General features: G+C 32.1%; 1 protein-coding gene across 3 annotated transcripts; it reads right to left on the reverse strand.

Annotated features, from left to right (window-relative positions):
• Positions 1–2227: 2227 nt before the first annotated feature.
• On the reverse strand, positions 2228–17812 carry LOC108479705 (uncharacterized). Of its 3 annotated transcripts, none has more exons than XM_017782446.2 (5): positions 17364–17812; positions 14408–15033; positions 13553–14068; positions 10581–10676; positions 2228–2541 (listed from the first exon to the last, which is right to left on the reverse strand). In XM_017782446.2, exons 1-5 carry the CDS (start codon positions 17611–17613, stop codon positions 2527–2529), a joined length of 1503 nt encoding a protein of 500 aa, XP_017637935.1. In that variant the 5' UTR covers positions 17614–17812; the 3' UTR covers positions 2228–2526. The 3 variants fall into 3 exon arrangements, with proteins under 3 accessions (XP_017637935.1, XP_017637934.1, XP_017637933.1); XM_017782445.2 differs by lacking the exon at positions 2228–2541 and adding an exon at positions 5653–5900; XM_017782444.2 differs by lacking the exon at positions 2228–2541 and having other exon boundaries at positions 10303–10676.
• Positions 17813–19163: the final 1351 nt, after the last annotated feature.

Here is a 19163-nt window from a genome sequence, read left to right on the forward strand (position 1 = left end):
CCAGAAATTGCTCTGGCCCTGTTTCACAAAAATTTAAACATCTCATAAAATATAGCTCATATACCTGTTTTGCTTCTTCCATATGAAAATAGACTCATCGAGATTCGATTCCATAATTTATTCATTATTTAATTCCATTTCTAATATTTTTAGTGATTTTCAAAATCAAACTACTGCTACTTACCGAAAACTATTTTAGTACAAATATTGTTAACTAGTTTATAACATCTTTACTTCAATTCATTCAAACTCTATACATGCCATATAAATCTTCAAACATAAAACAAAAGCTACCGGAATTGATCTGGATAGTGTGCTTTGTTGTGTTGATCCGATCTACCCACTTCACTTCAAGTCAATCTACATAAAATATTAAACACATACAAGTAAGCTTATTGAAGCTTAGTAAGTTCATAGGTTAAAAGTAATGCTTACCAAACATAGTATTTCCAAACAATACCAAAACATTTACTAAAGTTTCCTGCGATTCACAACCATTGTTATAATAATTCACATAGTTGAACTCAACAAGAATAACTACTCAATCTCTTTCATTTGGATCACTTCTCTTTTATTTCTTATAATCAAATTAGGAAACGGCTTACGAAATTGAGTACGTGTTGCTCAATGCCACGATTCACAACTCAGTATGGTTTTCCTCATTGAAATACCATACCTACATTTTTTAACTCGGTATGGGAAATGCCATACCTACATTTCTTAACTCAAGATGGATTTGATAATACCATACCTACATTTCACAAATTTCAAGATGGATAATACCATACCTACATTTCACAACTCAAGATGGATGATACCATACCTACATTTCACACTTTGCCATGGAACAACCATGGTCTTATCCATCAATTCATCACACGTCCACGATACTAACGTACTCAATCCTGCGCTTTTCCTAATTTGCATTTCCACATTTATTCTTTCATTAACAAAATCTACACAATCCCACAACAAATTCAGATATAATAACACATTATATACTTCAATCATTCACAAATAAACATCTAATTTCAACCATATGAACTTACCCGCTAATTTGTAGAAGATATTGAAATTTTGGGACTATTCCGCAACTTTTTCTTTTCCTCGTTCTTCTTTGGATTCTTGATCTATAATATAAAATATTTCTACTCATTAGCATTTATTTGATTTCTATTTCACTTCACAATTTATGCTGTTCAAATTTCGAAATTGCACTTTTACCCCAAAATTTACAGTTTTCACAATTTAGTCCCTACTCAATTCACCCATCAATTGAACTAATTTTTCTCAATTAACACTTTATTTTATCATTATAAACTATTTCAAAACCTTTTATATTCTGAATTTCAACAGCAACCTTCAATTCACAACTTTTTCACAATTAGGTCCTAAATATCATTTCCTATCAAAATCACTTAATAAAACCACCTTAATATGAAATTAGAACTTAAATTTCATAATAATTCATCATAAAATTCCCTTATCCATCCAGGGTAACTTCCAATTTCACCCATAAAATCAAAAACTAATGAATTCTACAAATGGACTTAATTGTAAAAGTCATAAAAACATAAAAATAATCAAGAAAAAGCAAGAATTAGACTCACATGATGTAAAAATATGAAAAACCAGCTTTCTCCAGACCTTCTATGGCGTTTTGGCTGAGAAATTATGAAGAAAATGTCTAGATTTTTCAATTACATCATTATTTAACTATTAACTTTTATCTATTTCCAATTTTGCCCTTGTTCACATTGTTTTCTTGCTTATTTCATACCCAAACCGTCCAGCCATTAACCTTTGGGTCTAATTGCTCTTTAAATCCATCTTTTAAATACTTAAGCTATTTACTCACAATTTAACAAATTTTGTGCTATTTTCAATTTAATCCTTTTCAATTAATTAGCCATCCAAACGTTAAAATTTTCTAACTAAACTTTAATACTAACTCAATGACACTCCATAAATATTTATAAAAATATTTATAGCTCGATTTTCAACTTTGAGGTCTCGATACCTCATTTTTGACCCGTTTGACCTAATAAATTCTTTTAATTCACTAATTTCACCATTTCACAAATTCTTCTAAATTCTTACTTGACTCATAAATATTAAATTACTATCTTGTTCAATCTTATTTGTCGAATTTAGTGATCTCAAATCACTATTTCCGACACCACTGAAAATTAGGCCGTTACATTTTCAAACACATTCAAGTTGTCCCTTAAAAAGAGCTTACGAGGCCCATATCATGCTTTAATTCAACCACACACATAGGCAAGCATGCACATTCATAAATGGCATCATTTAATTAATAACATAATCAAGACTATCTATATTAAATGACTTTATACAATAGAGACCTTCAAATAACATAGGTCAGTATTTTAAGCCAATTCCTAGCAACTTAATAACAATTAAACAAGTCTCCATACATGCCAAAGACTTAAATACTTTAAAACTTTTATATATCGATCAATAGTTTGATAGTGTGATTTAACCTCCGACGACCTCCAACTCGAGCTAACATCTGCTACACTATAGGAAAAAGGAAAGGAAGGGAGTAAGCATTATAGCTTAGTAAGTAAGTATGTAAATATTAATAAACAATGCATTATCATACTTTAAATAAAGTCACAATATGTTCCCAGAATATTACCATCACAAACACACATATTTTCACATTTTCATGTCGAATTAATATTTAACATTTAAATCATCATAATTATACTTACTTTCAACACCTCGGCAATCATAGTAAATATATCAATTTTACATTGAAACATGCATGAATTAATGCTTATTATACATATGAACTTACCTCGATACTAAAACGGCCATTTTATCAACTTTCCCAATTTTCGATTTTTCTCCCATTCTAGATTCAAATCTCATTTTTCAGGATATAAAACATCATATTTTACTTATTTAATTAATGTACTATTCAAAACAGTCCTTAACTCAAACTTTGGAAAAATTACAATTTTGCCCCTAAACTTTTGCATATTTACACTTTTGCCCCTAGGCTCGGGAATTAAACTTCATCCCTTATTCTTAAATTTTATGACATGCTGATCATTTTTCCCTTCTATAACAACAACAAATTCTCACTCTAACACATAGTTATGAACAATAACAACTTTTACCGATTAAACCATTTTACTCATTTTTGCTTAAAACCGCTTAGCAAAAGTTGTTTAACATAATTTCAGCCTTCATATTCTACCATAAAATGTCAAAATAAACACATTTCACCTATGGGTATTTTTCCAAATATGAACCCTAACTTAAATTATTGCTAGAATAAGCTTAATCAAGTTACCGGGATTCCAAAATCGTAAAGAACTTGAAAAACGGGGCTAAAAAGGACTTACTATTGAGCTTGAAAAGCTTAAAAACCCTATCCATGGCTTCCCCCATGCTAATTTCGGCCTCCATGAAAAAGATGAGTCAATTTTGACTTTATTTTCCCTTTTTATTTCTTTTAATTACCAAATAACTAAAATACCCTTAAAGCCTTTCTTTAAAATTTTGTCCTATTCATGCCCATTTTTGTCCAAACGAAATATAATGGTCTAATTAATATTTAAGGACCTCCTCTTTAAACCCCAATTTCAATCAAGTTCTTATGAATTAGAACACATATTTTGTAACTTTTTCAATTTAGTCCTAAAAGTCCAATTAAGCACTTTATCAGTAAAATTACTTAACGATATTTTTACACAATATTTTAATCAATAAATAAACCTTAAAACTTAATCGGAATAAATTTTTAGACTTCGAATTCGTGGTTCTAAAACCATCGTTCCATTTAGGCCCTAAATCGAGTTGTTACAGCAACTTCTACAAATAAGCCCTAATAGGCAAATTAAACATGCAATCTATAAAATTTCTTATCAATACTCTAACACATGCATCTAATCACTCAGTAAATCATAAAAATTAATCGAAATAAACTTTTCTATCTCAGATTTGTGGTTTTGCAACTACTATTCCATTTAGGCCCTATTTCAAGATGTTACATTTCTCCCCCCTTTAAGGATTTTCGTCCCCGAAAATCTTACCGGTAAAAAGATTCAATATCTTTTCTCAAAATTTCTTAAACATCTCCAAACAAATTTTCTTCAAAGCAGTACTTTCAAAATCACCCCACTATCAAATTGAAATCCAATATAACTAAGTTTCAACTCGGTATGACCTCTATATTAATCGAAAACTATTTCCAATTCTCACATTTGCTTTCACTTTTTTTAAACCAAAACTCGATTTAGCTATTAATACAGCTCAATCATTATTCTTCCGTCTAATTTTATCATTACTAAATCCACATTATCTAATTCACAATCAAAATTTATTTTTAAAAAATCCAAAGAATCATATACTTTAAGCATCATACCGGATGAGTTAATTAACTAAGTCTAATCTTTCTTTAATCGTAACATTTCGTAATTCGAAAATCTTCATATTAACTTGACATCTTTTCTGCAACTGAGTTCATTTATTAAACCATTCTCAAATGCTATCACATTGTCAATTAATCTTATTGGAAGGGGATGAGGCTGTAACACTTCTAACTTGTCTCTTATACATTCATGCATATAACTTAACACTCATCAATATATATATAATTTGCTTCAAATAACTCAACATGCATATTCATTTTACACAACCCTCCTATCATCTTATACAAACAAATACACTTATACATGCATTCATAATTCTCAAATAGAATTATTCATAACATTCATTTAATTTCACAAGTTACACTCATAGCATCACACAATTGCCAATCAACATGTACACTTATCATAATATAAACTTTCCCTTCATCTCATCTTTCATATTCCAAGAGAAATTATTATTCACGACTCATTCATTATCACATAAACATCATGAACTAGTACTCTTACCTTTTACGAGTCTCATTGATCTTAATATTATCACATTTATACAATTCACTTTAGACAGACTTACACACATATTCATATTTTAAAACAAATGCACTCAAACATACATTCCACAAATTTGAGTAAATCTATTTATCGCATTCACTTAGTCAAATAAGTTAGACACATAATATCATGTCAATGTCAAACGAACATGGATAAGTTTATAACAAGGTAAACTTTCGTTTCTTTTCACTTTTCTATATTTCTCCACTTATGTCTATTTCATTTTACATTTGATCTCACACATATCATCACAAGTCACCAAGATCAATTTAAGTACACCAATATATCCACCAAATTATACGAACTTACTTAACACCTTTTGACACTGTCGATGGTAGCTCGGTTGGAAAACACTTCTGTCTCAACAGAACTATTTCATCGAGATCGGGAGGCATCACACTATTACAAGTAGTAATATGGCATGTATAGCTTAACTCTTACACATACTAGGTAAGTCCGAGAACCGACTAAAACATAGCTCTGATACCACTAAATTTAACACCCCTTACCCGTGTTCGACGCCGGAATAGGGTACGAGGTATTACCGGACTTAATCACTAATCATCGTATAAAAACTGATTCATAATTTCACTCTAATTTAACACTTTTTCAAACACATTCAAGCTGTCCCTTAAAAAGAGCTTACAAGGCCCATATCATGCTTTAATTCAACCACACACATAGGCAAGCATGCACATTCATAAATTACATCATTTAATTAATAACATAATCAAGACTATCTATATTAAATGACTTTATACAATAGATGCCTTCAAATAACATAGGTCAGTATTTTAAGCCAATTCCTAGCAACTTAATAACAATTAAACGAGTCTCCATACATGCAAAAGTCTTAAATACTTTAAAACCTTTATATATCGATCAATAGTTTGATAGTGTGATTTAACCTCCTACGACCTCCAACTCGAGCTAATATCTGCTACACTATAGGAAAAAGAAAAGGAAGGGAGTAAGCATTATACTAAGTATGTAAATATTAATAAACAATACATTATCATACTGTAAACAAAGTCACAATATGTTCCCGAAATATTACCATCACAAACACACATGCTTTCACATTTCCATGTCGAATTAATATTTAACATTTAAATCATCATAATTATACTTACTTTCAACACCTCAGCAATCATAGTAAATATATCAATTTTGCATTGAAACATGCATGAATTAATACTTATTATACATATAAACTTACCTCGATACTAAAACGGCCATTTTACCAACTTTCTCGATTTTCGATTTTTCTCTCATTCTAGATTCAAATCTCATTTTTCGGGATCTAAAACATCATAGTTTACTTATTTAATTAATGTACTATTCAAAACAGTCCTTAACTCAAACTTTAGAAAAATTACAATTTTACCCCTAAATTTTTGCATATTTACACTTTTACCCCTAGGCTCGGGAATTAAACTTCATTCCTTATTCTTAAGTTTTATGACATGCTGATCAATTTTCCCTCCTATGACAACATCAAATTCTCACTCTAACACATAGTTATGAACAATAACAACTTTTACCGATTAAGCCGTTTTACTCATTTTTGCTTAAAACCGCTTAACAAAAGTTGTTTAACATAATTTCAGCCTTCATATTCCACCATAAAACATCAAAATAAACACATTTAACCTATGGGTATTTTTCCAAATATGAACCCTAGCTTAAATTATTGCTAGAATAAGCTTTAATCAAGTTACCGGGATTTCAAAATCGTAAAGAACTTGAAAAACGGGGCTAGAACGGACTTACTATTGAGCTTGGAAAGCTTGAAAACCCTAGCCATTTCTTCCCCCATGCTAATTTCGGCCTCCATGAAAAAGATGAGTCTATGTTGGCTTTATTTTCCCTTTTTATTTCTTTTAATTACTAAATAACTAAAATACCCTTAAGGCCTTTCTTTAAAATTTTGTCCTATTCATGCCCATTTTTGTCTAAACAAAATATAATGGTCTAATTACTATTTAAGGACCTCCTCTTTAAACCCCCATTTCAATCAAGTACTTATAAATTAGAACACATATTTTGCAACCTTTGCAATTTAATCCTAAAAGTCCAATTAAGCACTTTATCAGTAAAATTACTTAACGATATTTTTACACAATATTTTAATCAATAAATAAAACTTCAAATTTAATCGAAATAAATTTTTCGACTTCGAATTCGTGGTTCTAAAACCATCATTCCGTTTAGGCCCTAAATCGAGTTGTTACAACTTCTGCAAATAAGCCCTAATAGGCAAATTAAACATGCAATCTATAAAATTTCTTATCAATACTCTAACACATGCATCTAATCACTCGATAAATCATAAAAATTAATCGAAATAAACTTTTCTATCTCAGATTTGTAGTTTCGCAACCACTATTCCATTTAGGCCCTATTTCGAGATGTTACAGAATATGAGATGAGAAATGTGATATGAAATGATGAAATGAGATGTGAAACTTGAAATGAATTCAAGTATTGATCAAAGAAATAAATCATGCCATTGCATGAGTTGAAACACTCAAATATTCTATGAAATGCATTTGTTATATATGTACTTGAACACGTGGAATTTAGAAGATGTAATAAAGAATGAAAAATTTGTCTCATGGATTTGAAACATAAGTGTATAATATTTCTTGTTGCATTCTCACATTTTTATTTCTAGTATCTAGTTTATATTATTCGGATTATAAAAAAATCATTGGGTTTTACTCAGCGTGCGATTTTATTTTCCGTGCGCAGGCTAGGTACTTTTCGACTTATCGCCGACTCAACATCAAATAACAAATCCCGAGCTCAAGTGTGGTGATATCTTATTTTGTAATGGCATGTACCTAAGAAGTCTTTTGTTGATATTGTTTATAAGGTGTTGTTATCTTAGTTGCTAGTGAAATGATGTTTAAATGTGTATATGGTTGTGGTTGAGGCTATCTTAGTATGTTAGCCTAGTTTATATTTTGGTATGTGATAGATTAAAATTTTGTAGCTTAAATAGCTAAGTGATAGTCCAATTATGGTAAATTTGATATAGATGGAAGTCTTCAATGATTCATGTCTTGTTGATGTGCTTTAAAGTTATAAAATGTGGTACCAATGAGAGTACATTAGTTAGGCACATTAAGTGATGAATTTTGTATATTATAAGCATGTTTAATCGTGTTTTGAATAGGTTAAATGATTGGTAAATGAGTTGCTTAGTGTCCAAGCAAATAGGAAATGGCAAACTTGATTTTCGAGGTACTTTTAGGTGCACACGGGCGTGTGACTCAAGTAAGTGAGTTACACGGGCAGAGACACGAACGTGTGTTTCAAGTCAGTGAGTTACACGGGTAAGGACACGGGTTGAGACACGGTCGTGTGTCCCAACTTCGAGAGTCATACGGCCTGGGGCATTCTACACAACCTGGCCACACAGCTGTTTGTCTCCTATTATTAGAAATTTTTGAAAATGACCCTAAACTTTTAAAATTGTTCCGAATTAGTCCTTGCCTATTTTTAAATTATTTTTAGGGTTTCGTAAACTTGAAATAGGGGCTGTGAGAGTAACTTTTACTCTGAATTGGAATGGATTAGTAAACCTATACTTAGTGCATTCTACTAACATCATCGAAGATAAAGAAAATAATTAGTTGGAGTATTGACCTATACTCTGATGCTAATAATTAGAATAGTCTTGTGTGTAACCAACTTCTAGTTTTCAAGAGGGGATAAATAGTGATAATAGTATAGACAGTGGAAAACCAAATTTAACAATGATAAATAGTGATGAGAGTGTAGACAGTGGAAGACCAAGTTTAAAAATGCATAACATAATTTATTATTCGAATGTATAATATTCTAGCATGGAAGTATTAGATTGTCATGACTTGCCCCTGTATATTGTAATGTTATTGATTAGCTTACATGTTTATTATGATTGATTAATTGTTTGATCCGTTAGTAATGCCTGTGGCCCTAATCCGACGACAAAGAGGGGTTAGGTGTGTTACATTGTCAATTAAGAATTACTTTATCCCCGAATTCTCTTGGGTTCAATCCTTGGAATACTCAAGTATTCCATTGTAATACTAAAAAATTTATAACTCGACCTATTACACTTGCAGTACAATGTCCTATTATTGATTGTTTTTGTGTTGATTCTCAACCCCGATGCACGCACGTCAAGGCGCAATCAAGTATTGAAGTGGCACAATCAAACACAAGCATTGTTATCTTTCACAAGAAGTATGTGTTGGATATATTAAAAGAAATGGAGATGTTGGGTTGTAAACTAGTTGGTACACCAATGGATCATAATGTCAAACTTATTCTAAGAAAGAGGGAGCTCCTAAAAGATCCTAGCCAATGTCGAAGGTTTGCTTGGGAAATTGAATTATCTTACTATCACATGTCTAGATATTTCTTTTCTAATGAGTGTGATCAATCAATTTCTTCAAGCTTCATGTGGTAGTCATTAGGATACGATAGTACGCATCCTTCAATACGTCTCTTAGAAAAGGCTTGTTGTACGAAAATAAGGGAAACCCATAGGTAATTAGGGTATCAGATGCTAATTGGGTGAGATCTCCTTCAAATAGGAGGTCCACTTCAAGATATAGTATCTTCATTAAAGAGAATCTAATATCATGGAAAAGAAAAAAAAATAAGACATGATTGCAAGATCAAACACAAAAGTAGAATATTGAGCTGTGTCCCTAGTCACTTGCGAACTTATCTAGTTGAAACTTCTTCAAGAGTTAAGATGTAAGGTTGACATCCGAATGAAGTTAATATATGATAATCAATCATCTCTACATTTTGCTACAAATTTAGTGTTTCATGAAAGGACAAAATACATAGAGATAGACTAGCACTTTGTCAAACAAAAGATTTAAGTTGAAGTGTATCGCTACTAGTTCAATTTTGATGATCATTTAGTTGACATTTTCACTAAATTTGTTAGGAAACCTCAGATTAAGCATATATGTAACAAGTTCGGTGCATATGATCTACAAGTTAGCTGACATTCTCCTATCTTGTTCTCTCCTCTCTTTCCTTTCTCCTTAGTTTTCTCTTCAACAAAAGTAGCCTCTTATTGGCAAAAGCCTACAATAGCATTTTTCCCTCTCTTTTTCTTTTCTTTTTCCTGTCTCCTTAAATTAACAATAAAATATGTAAATATAAAGGACTAAATTTGTTATTATACCAATAAAAAAGATTATGTTAACCTTCCGTTAACTATTTAACAAGGTGACCAAAAAATCAAATTTCAAAAATGTTAATGGCTAAATTGAAAGTTATTTATAATGAGTAACCAAAATGAAACACTCTCATAGTTGGATGACTATCCATGTAATTTACTTTTTAAATATATTTGCATCATTCATATGTATACCCAGGGACTAAATTATAATAATGTGAATGAGAACAAAGAAACTCTAGAAGAATCTACATTTTGAAATGTAAGTAATTATTATCGTCCACCATCAAGCCCCACAGCTCAGTACTGGTATTTTCAATTGACTCTCAATCTTATCAAACACAATGTCTTATAGACATGGTCAAAAGCTAGTAGGAACTGGAGCTATCAGCTTTGTGTGTAAATTCAGGAAGAAGCACATCAAAATCACTTACACTCCACTCTGCAGTCTCTCTTGTGTGGCTCACATATATTTCCGTGCCAATGTTGATTGAAGACCAGATCCGCCTTGCGGGTTTTGTTCCTGGATCCTGTGCAACATAGCAGCAAAATAGCGGTTTTTTTTTCATTGATTAAAGCATCGAAGCTGGAAGCATGTTAGCAATGAAATGTTGAACAAAAAACTGCATATTCAGATGCTAGTATGTCTTTTAATGTTACACGGACACCTATTTTTAGCAACATGTCAATAATATATTGCTTAGCTAATTTGTGGAGTTTTACATTCTAAAGAATGCCTACCCATGTTCTGGGAGCTTTCGCCTTATGACTGCAAACAAGGAATATCCACAATTTAGATAGATACGGACCCAGTGAATGCAAGTCCATCTTTATATCTTAATTCTCACCCAAGAGAAAAACTCAAAATTCTAGCAATAAAAAATGTCCGTTGATAACTGCAACTTTAACTATAAATCCTATGTTAGAAGTATGATAATGACTACAAGACACAAAATGGCAAACCACCTAAAATCCTAGATACTCTGTTGAGAAAGTTACATATATAACCTTAGTAGGGCAAAGTGTAAAACATTGGCTTAAGGAAGATCCAAAATAGTACAACACCATCTAAGATGAGGCAAATATAGAATGCGATGTATAGTCTTGAAAAGTTTTATGCATCAATGTCAAAGGATTTTATCAATATCAGGAAAACACAGTGAAAAGGATGATCAAGTATGGTTCTACTTAATATACAAACAAATATTTGCCAACAATAATGCAATCAAACCAAACAAAATAGAAAACTTTAATGCAGAAGAGATAAGGACGCAAGAAAGTGTTAAGAGTTAAATGCACTTTTGGTCTCTAATGTTTTAATGAGGCCTCATTCTGATCTCTTTCATTTAAGTCCCAAGCTCATTAACTTCCACTGTAGAATCAATTAAACTTAGGGAAAATGTTGAAATGTGAGGAAAAACAAAGTGTTTTCCAACTAGGTATTATCTTTTTATCTTGAAAAATAAAACCACTTAAAGAAGTATATCTATAGCAATTCAAAAATGTTTGAGACCTGAATGCAGTCAAGATATTATTCATATATTATCTAGATTCAGAAAAACAAGATATTATTCATATATTTAACTGACTTTGCTGGAATCAGTAAGGTACTGTTTGGTGAGTGCTTTTACTGCTTGTTTCTTCTTTACTCCAAAAAAGATATCATTTGATGCAAAAGGTAACAATCATATGGAAACTAATTTTACCAAAGATTTAATATAAACCAATTGCACTGACGAAACGTGATCCACGTAGCCCAACCTTAAGGAATGAAAATCAAATTAACTTTTTGTTGTGATTGAGCTTGTGCTTGCTATCAGTAATCCATGAAGTAGCGGAAAATTCAACAAAAGCCTGGGGCCTATTAAAAATTTAAAAATCCTTTTCAAAAATCTAACTAGTTTGCTCAATAGGGAATATTTTTAACAGGTTAAAATGATTTTAATGTAAACAAATGGTGCGATGACATCTCCTTCATGAGCGAAAGGGAAAGAGTTAATCATAAAACCTACAAAGCAACTTAATGTGCAATGTGAATTGCAATTAAAGCCAGAGTCACTCATACATCCTTCAAAAGATCAGAGTTTCATTTTCCCACTTCGAAATCGATATGTACAAGAGAGAGAAAGAGAGAGATGCACAGGCATAATGTTTTTAGGCAATAAACAAATAGCTATTTATTTGCATTAAATCTACTAATTTCTGTTGTATCTTTCTTCTTCTTCTTCTTCTTCTTCTTCTTCTTCTTTTTTATAAAATAGCAAACAAGTGGTCAATTTACTCTAATGAAGCAATTGTCGCAAAATCAACTTTAAAAATTGGATAAAAGGCAAGTATAAAGTACAAATTAGTGTGTTCAGAAGCAGCATGTTCTAGCTTAGCTGAAGGAAAAAAGCTTGAAAGCATTAGAGTTTAAGCCTAATGATTTTATATTTAATCAATATACAACTAACATTAAGTCATAAAAAGAGGAAAATAAATTGCTTTAGATTTCTTATGAATAAATTGCTACTCTTATGAACAAAATAGGATCCTCATAAGTTTTCCATCTTTTATTGATTCTACACTAAAGAACTAACCTTGAACAAGATTAATAAAAAGAAGAAACAATAATCTAAGGAGAATGTCTATCCTGCTAAAACAGTAACATCCAAATGGCCTTCCCCTTCTCTTAATCTCTTCTCGAGAGCCTTGTCTATGATTTTCTGTTTCAAACGCATTTCTAATTTGTACTTATTTCTAGAACTAAATGACTGACTACTTTTATTTTCTTTTCCTTTCCCATCTCTTTTTACACTCCACTATTTTTTTTTCAGATTTCTGCAGGAAATTTTGCGTCATTGAGCCTTTCTCTATGTCTAGTTGATCTCCTAAAAACCAAATCTCCTTTTCGTTCTCCTACTATATGTAATTTTATTGAAAAATGAAAGTGGTAAGAGGCAGTGTGTGAGATAAGAAGTGTTATGTGTGGAAATGATGCTTTAATAGTATAAATACTGGTAGTGGAAAACTATGCAAGCTACACTCTACCAGCTATCTGTGCCCCAGCAAGAATGCAGGCTTATAAGTTGAAGCACCTTATATCCAGAGCCTGGTTGTTGGAATTTCTCGCAACACTGGTGCAATTATGGGATGCCTCACCTCCAGGCATACTTCTAAAGCTCTTTCCAGAAAACTACTTAATAAAATCCTTGTAATTGTGACAATTTAAATATCAATGTAGTATATAACAACTAATTAAAACCATCACTTAGTAATTACGTAAAGACTAAAAGAACTTGAAGGCAGAAATTCTATGCACCAAGATGGGAGCCCACAACCAAAGAGAGATAACTAAACAGAAAAGAGGCATTCAACCAGTTTCTTAACTGATTTCATTATATTGCTCCACAAAAATAACAAATACCTGATAGAAGTATAAACGGCTTGAGAGAGCACCCACATCAAGCTCCCAAGTTCTTCTGTCCCCAATCCATCCATCACCTTTCTTTTCAGGATAGCCATGCACAGCCCATTCAGGATGTGGAAGAATTTGTACTAACTCCTGTGATTGTGGGTTGCTATATGGATCACATATATCATATGGCTTCTCCAGATATTTGGCATTTCCTGGGCTGCAATATAGATGATATGCAGAATATGGAAACTGATCTGTCTCATTTCTGTATATTATCTCACCAGTGGGACTAATATGGTAAGGTGGGCAGGAAACCAAGTTATCAGGGCGGCACCAGCTTGTAGTTTCTGGATTAATAATCATCTCACTGTATCGAGTCACATCTGTCAGAACATCACCATCACATGGTTCTCCATTGTTTTTCCAGCAACTTCCTATGTCCAGTAGATAAAATTGACTGTTGGGTCCTCCTCCAAGTTTTATATCAAGTGTCAGCCTTACCATGAAATTTGGAGATTCAGGCAACTGACAGATCAAAGTAAGACAAATAGATCATATTTCTGAAACTAAAACCTAAAGCCATATCAACAGATAGGTTCGACAGAAAAAAGGAGACACAACTCCTTGGGTACATAGTGAAGCTATTAGGATAAATAGAGATACCAAATTTTTTTATCTCTTGGAACGTTAAAGAAGAGAGGCAGCTTAAGATCTCCAGGGTATATGCACAAATTTACAAGAAAATCAAATTCAGACCTATATTTCATTTCTAAGTATGAACAGTATAAACTAAGTAGCACACATAATCAAAGAAAATAGTCGTATACAAGTTCCAGTTTGTCAAAGTACATGCAAATAACAAACCTTTTTCAACATGCCACGTCCATTATAGTGATAACCACCATTAAATCCTTCTGTTGCATCCGCACGTAGATATAACATAAGCCAGGGATATTTAGTTGATGTTGTCAACCTGTGAGAAAAAATCCAACTTCCTGTGCTAGTATTCTTCCTCCATGAGACTGAAAAGAAGGAGTTGTTGCCCACATTTTCACCCAAGTTGGCATCAAGGTCATATGTTCCATTAAATTCTCCAGTTAAATAAACCTTCTGGTTGCCACCCAGCATTGAGTACTTGTGGTAAACAACTGGTTGATTCATACATCCCTCACCAAAACACGGAAAATTTCTGTCTGTCACTATTTTACTTATTTTTTTTCCATTTTCTGGACAGAGAGTAGTGTTTTTGTCAAAATTCCCATTTTTAACCATGATCATCCAAAATTGCCAGGGATTTGGGGATTCCTGTACCTCACATAAAGAACCGAGATACAGCTCTTTCTCCTTTGCAAACAGGTCAGGGTCAGCATAAGACTCAAAGCCCATTATAGGAAATTTATCACCAGCTCCTAACCTGTTGTCAGTTTCATTCACTTTGTGAAGTACTCTGCACTGACTGCCATTATTAACAAGGCCGCCACCCAGATAAACTGATGAACAGAACAGGACAGTAGAGTGTTCAATATTTGAAAAGGATATGTGATATTATTCTTTTTTAGTTTTATACTTAACAAATAAATTTTGAGTTTTTGTGAGACATGTGGATATTGGACTTTAACACATTCTTCGCTTGCTTATTATGGTTAATAAGATGACAAGGAAACCGAATGCAGTAGCCTAGTTGAAGATAATTACTTAAATCAGGATCCCTACAGTTTCTTCAAATCCTATCACTAACTTGAGGATTAAATGTTTCCTATGATGTGGGAAAAAAATTAAGATCAATTACAGAAATATTATGGACATAATTGGAACAATGCAGCCGGATTGAACAGCATTATGGTCTTACCAAAGAAACCAAAACACATTTTAGGAAACTATTTTGTATCGAAGAAATCAATTTGCTGCAAGGTTCTAATGAATGAAAGAATTAAGAGAAAAAGAAGAAAGCAGAGTAATTTGGAAAAAAGAATAAGGAAACTAGATGTACCGTACCTATGACAAATTTTCCAGAAACTCTTAAAAAGTATGAAATATATATCTCAAAAGAAAGTTAGAAACTTATCTAGACTTCAAAAAAAAAAATCAAAAGGAAAATCCAATACATGACATCAAATGGTTCAACTAACAAACTTTCAAAAGTCAAATAAAATGGGAGTTAGGTTGTAAACAGACCCTCCTTTTGTTAAAAAGTTGACTCGTACAGAGATGGCACAACAAAGGGACAAGGATCTTTCCTAGAATTGTGACAAACCACACTCGTTCAAGCATCAATGTAAAAAATTGTTTTGGTTGGAGATAAAAGATCCCGACAATGTTTCACATAATCAAGAGGAGTGTAGTCAAACTGAAATATCCTTGCATGCAATAATGGGCCAAGAAAATGCACAAGCTATTCAATCTTGAGCTTGAGGACAAGCTTTAGTCCTTTAGTTGGAATATTTATCTTAATATTTTATTTTAACTATGTAACCTCTATTCAAGAAGCCAGCTTTTTAAAAAATTAAGAGATTTAAGACTTTCTCTCAACAAATCTAAGGTCTGGAATTCCCCTCAACAAGCTACACTTGTTCACTATACGTCATTCACACGGAAGAAACAACGAGAAAAGCCCCGCTAGGTCAAACGATTTCCCTAAAAATCGTCTAGTGACCTGATCCATAACTTGGGACCGTAACAAAGTGCCACCTACTAATCTAATATATATATATATATATATATTATTTTATTTTGATAAAATATTAATTAATATCATTTAAAAATTTTAAGAAATAATGTTAGTTTTTTTAATGTGTGCCTACTCCCTAGAAAATTCAAGTTGGGATGTCATGTCATCCACAAGAAAACCACAGGGCTGAATTCAGTTACATAATTTTAACAATGTTATCAATTGTCCTTAAACTAACTTTTAATAAAGTCCTGGGTTAAGATTATAAAAAAAATGGTGGAGAAAGGAAGTAGTGAACGAACTGAATTCAGATTTCAACCAATTCTCAGAAAGTAGAATACAAGTGAATGTGTAAAGAATACAAAGAAATGATAAGTTTGGGCTTAGCAATGTTGGCTACCTCAAGATGTGATGACGAAGAAAGTATGGATTCCAAAACCAACAAAGTTGTAGAAGGAAATGAGACTCACAACTTTGCAGGTCAAAAGAAAGTTGAAGAAAGTGGTAAAATGGTAACTAAGGTCAATGATCAATTTCATTTTTTATCTTGAAATCCCCATTTGAAAATAGTTAGTAGGGAAGTTTTTAGATACGTTTGATCTTAGAGATTAAGCAATATCCATTACTAGGAATTCAAGTATGCACCTAATTACATAATTCAATCAGTCCAAGTCAAAATGGCTTTAATAACAATATGATATTGGGGAAGTTGATTCGCCACTATAATCTTCATCAAAAGCAATTAGAAATGCTGAGAAACTGTGTTGCCTGGCCAACAGATTCACAGCTATCGCATTCTTTTTAAAGTTGAAAACAACGATTCTGCAGGCCTCTCAACAGGTCAGCAACAGCATTGGAAGAGAAAGTTTACCCAATTATACATTTACCATTACCAGCTCCCAGTTGATAGGAATAACGACCATTGCATATACGTTTACACAATGTCGCTGGATTATTGGTAGTACCTATCTATTCTAGGATATTATAGAAATAACTTCAAGATTTTGATTGAACACATGGTATTTCAGATTTCGGTATTAGTGTGCAGGGTAGTAATTTTACTTGATAAAGAAATGAAGTAAGAAAAAGATCAACAGACCACCTGACTGATCAACAGCGTACTGTAAGAGAATAAAGAAAGGGAGGAGGTACCGGAGTCAGAAGAGCAGTAAAGATCAGTACAATCAGCCCAGCGGGGGCTGCCCACGTTAGGAACTTCAAAGCCAACTTCGTTGCAGAAATTCCAAGCTTCCAAAGCAACTCTGACGTTTGGGTTCGTCATTCCAGGGTCCCCAACGGCAGAAACGTAGTTGGTAGGCTCACCATGAATCAACAAATATGCAGAACTTTGACCAAACAATTGTTGGACAACAAAGACAAGTACCAAACAAGAAAAACCCATTTTGGTTTTTAGCTGCTACGGCTCTGAATTGGTGTGGTTTCTGCTCATTAAAAAACCAAGACGCGAGTTGGCCGCACGTTCCATCTCTTGCGTGGTGGCAGTGGCGAGGGGTTGTGGGAGATGAGAAAAGGAGTTTGTTTTGCTTTGCTTTAAAGTCTAGCTCTTATGTTAAATTACACGATGCCAAGTCACTATTTTTCTCTCCTAATATATTCAAAACATTGGAAGATATATGCACATAAAAAAAATTAAAGAGAAATATTTAACTCTTATAAAAAATTAATTATAATGGTGAATATTTATAACTTACTAATTTGGTGCATATAACATGTAAATTAATATAATTTCATGTTAAAAGAGGAAGTTTAGTTCTCATAAGTAATTAGAGGGTTTAATCAATAATTTCTCTATACTATTATTCGCATAAATAACAAATTTTTACAAAAGTTTTTTAAACTCAATTAATAAAAGACTGAGAAATAAACTCATCAGTATTAGCAAGATGAATTGTCTTAATTGCATGATCTGAAATTAATTATTTAAACAAAGTAATCTTGCAAACAACAGGTTACAAGTTGATAATACATATGTAATTATTTTATAGATGTATCTACTAAAATCATATACTATCAAAATCATTCACATGGTGGATGAATGGGCCCATATTCATTTCAGAAATGTAAGACATTAAATCTCAACATTAGCCAGTGAGTTTCTAACAATCAATTTTGATTGAGAACAAATAACAAATGAGAATTCTTTAAATTAAACAATCTTTTGGTTCTTTAACGAATGTCCATATGAATTCTCAATTAATTTTTGCATCATATATAATCCAGGATGATCTAACTGGTCACGCAAGTAGTAAATGTATTTGTATTAGTAAACTTTTGGTTTACTTTAACATGTGTTTCAATTGTACTAAATTATAACAAATTGATAATTTCACTATCATTCTTTTTACTTTGTTTCAACATATAAGTATTATTATGACATTTACTATTCAAAATGTCTATATCAATTTGAAGTCTATAATGCCACTAAGTCAATATATATAATTTCCAAATAATTATATGCAATATTTGCTTTAGGGAATATACCAAAATCTTCAAATGCAGGGCACTTGATCTGGTGGTACAATTCTCGCTTCGTCTGTCGTGTGTGAATATGATATGCAAATTGTGCAAGTATACACGTCGAATCAAGTAATAAAGTGATAAGTGGAATCGTCTCGACAAGGATCAGATTAGGTATAAGAGTGGTCAAGTTATTATAATAAATTGTGAGTAATGTTATGGTAAAGTCAGGTTAAGTATGCAGTAGTAAATTAAAATAAAAAGGATGTGTACAATGTGAATACTGACTAACACTGAACAATAATAAGGCAAAGCAAGAGCAAAAATGCAATGGCAATTACGTGAATAAAATGTGAGTGAATAAATAAATAACTAAGAATTACGGTCTTAAGTTACCTGGCCTATGTCTATAGGCCTTATCACAGTACCTTGCATTGTTTTGTCTTCATTCCATATGAACGTTGCTCTATGTCT

Source organism: Gossypium arboreum, chromosome 12, assembly GCF_025698485.1.
Source record: "Gossypium arboreum isolate Shixiya-1 chromosome 12, ASM2569848v2, whole genome shotgun sequence".
Taxonomy (NCBI): Eukaryota; Viridiplantae; Streptophyta; class Magnoliopsida; order Malvales; family Malvaceae; genus Gossypium; species Gossypium arboreum.

Coding starts and splice junctions, on each gene's coding strand:
- LOC108479705 (XM_017782444.2), bottom strand. CDS start 17,613: ATGGGTTTTTCTTGTTTGGTACTTGTCTTTGTTGTCCAACAATTGTTT. Junction 15,034..17,363: donor TTACTGCTCTTCTGACTCCG/GTACCTCCTCCC, acceptor TCTGTTCATCAG/TTTATCTGGGTGGCGGCCTT. Junction 14,069..14,407: donor GACGTGGCATGTTGAAAAAG/GTTTGTTATTTG, acceptor TTGATCTGTCAG/TTGCCTGAATCTCCAAATTT.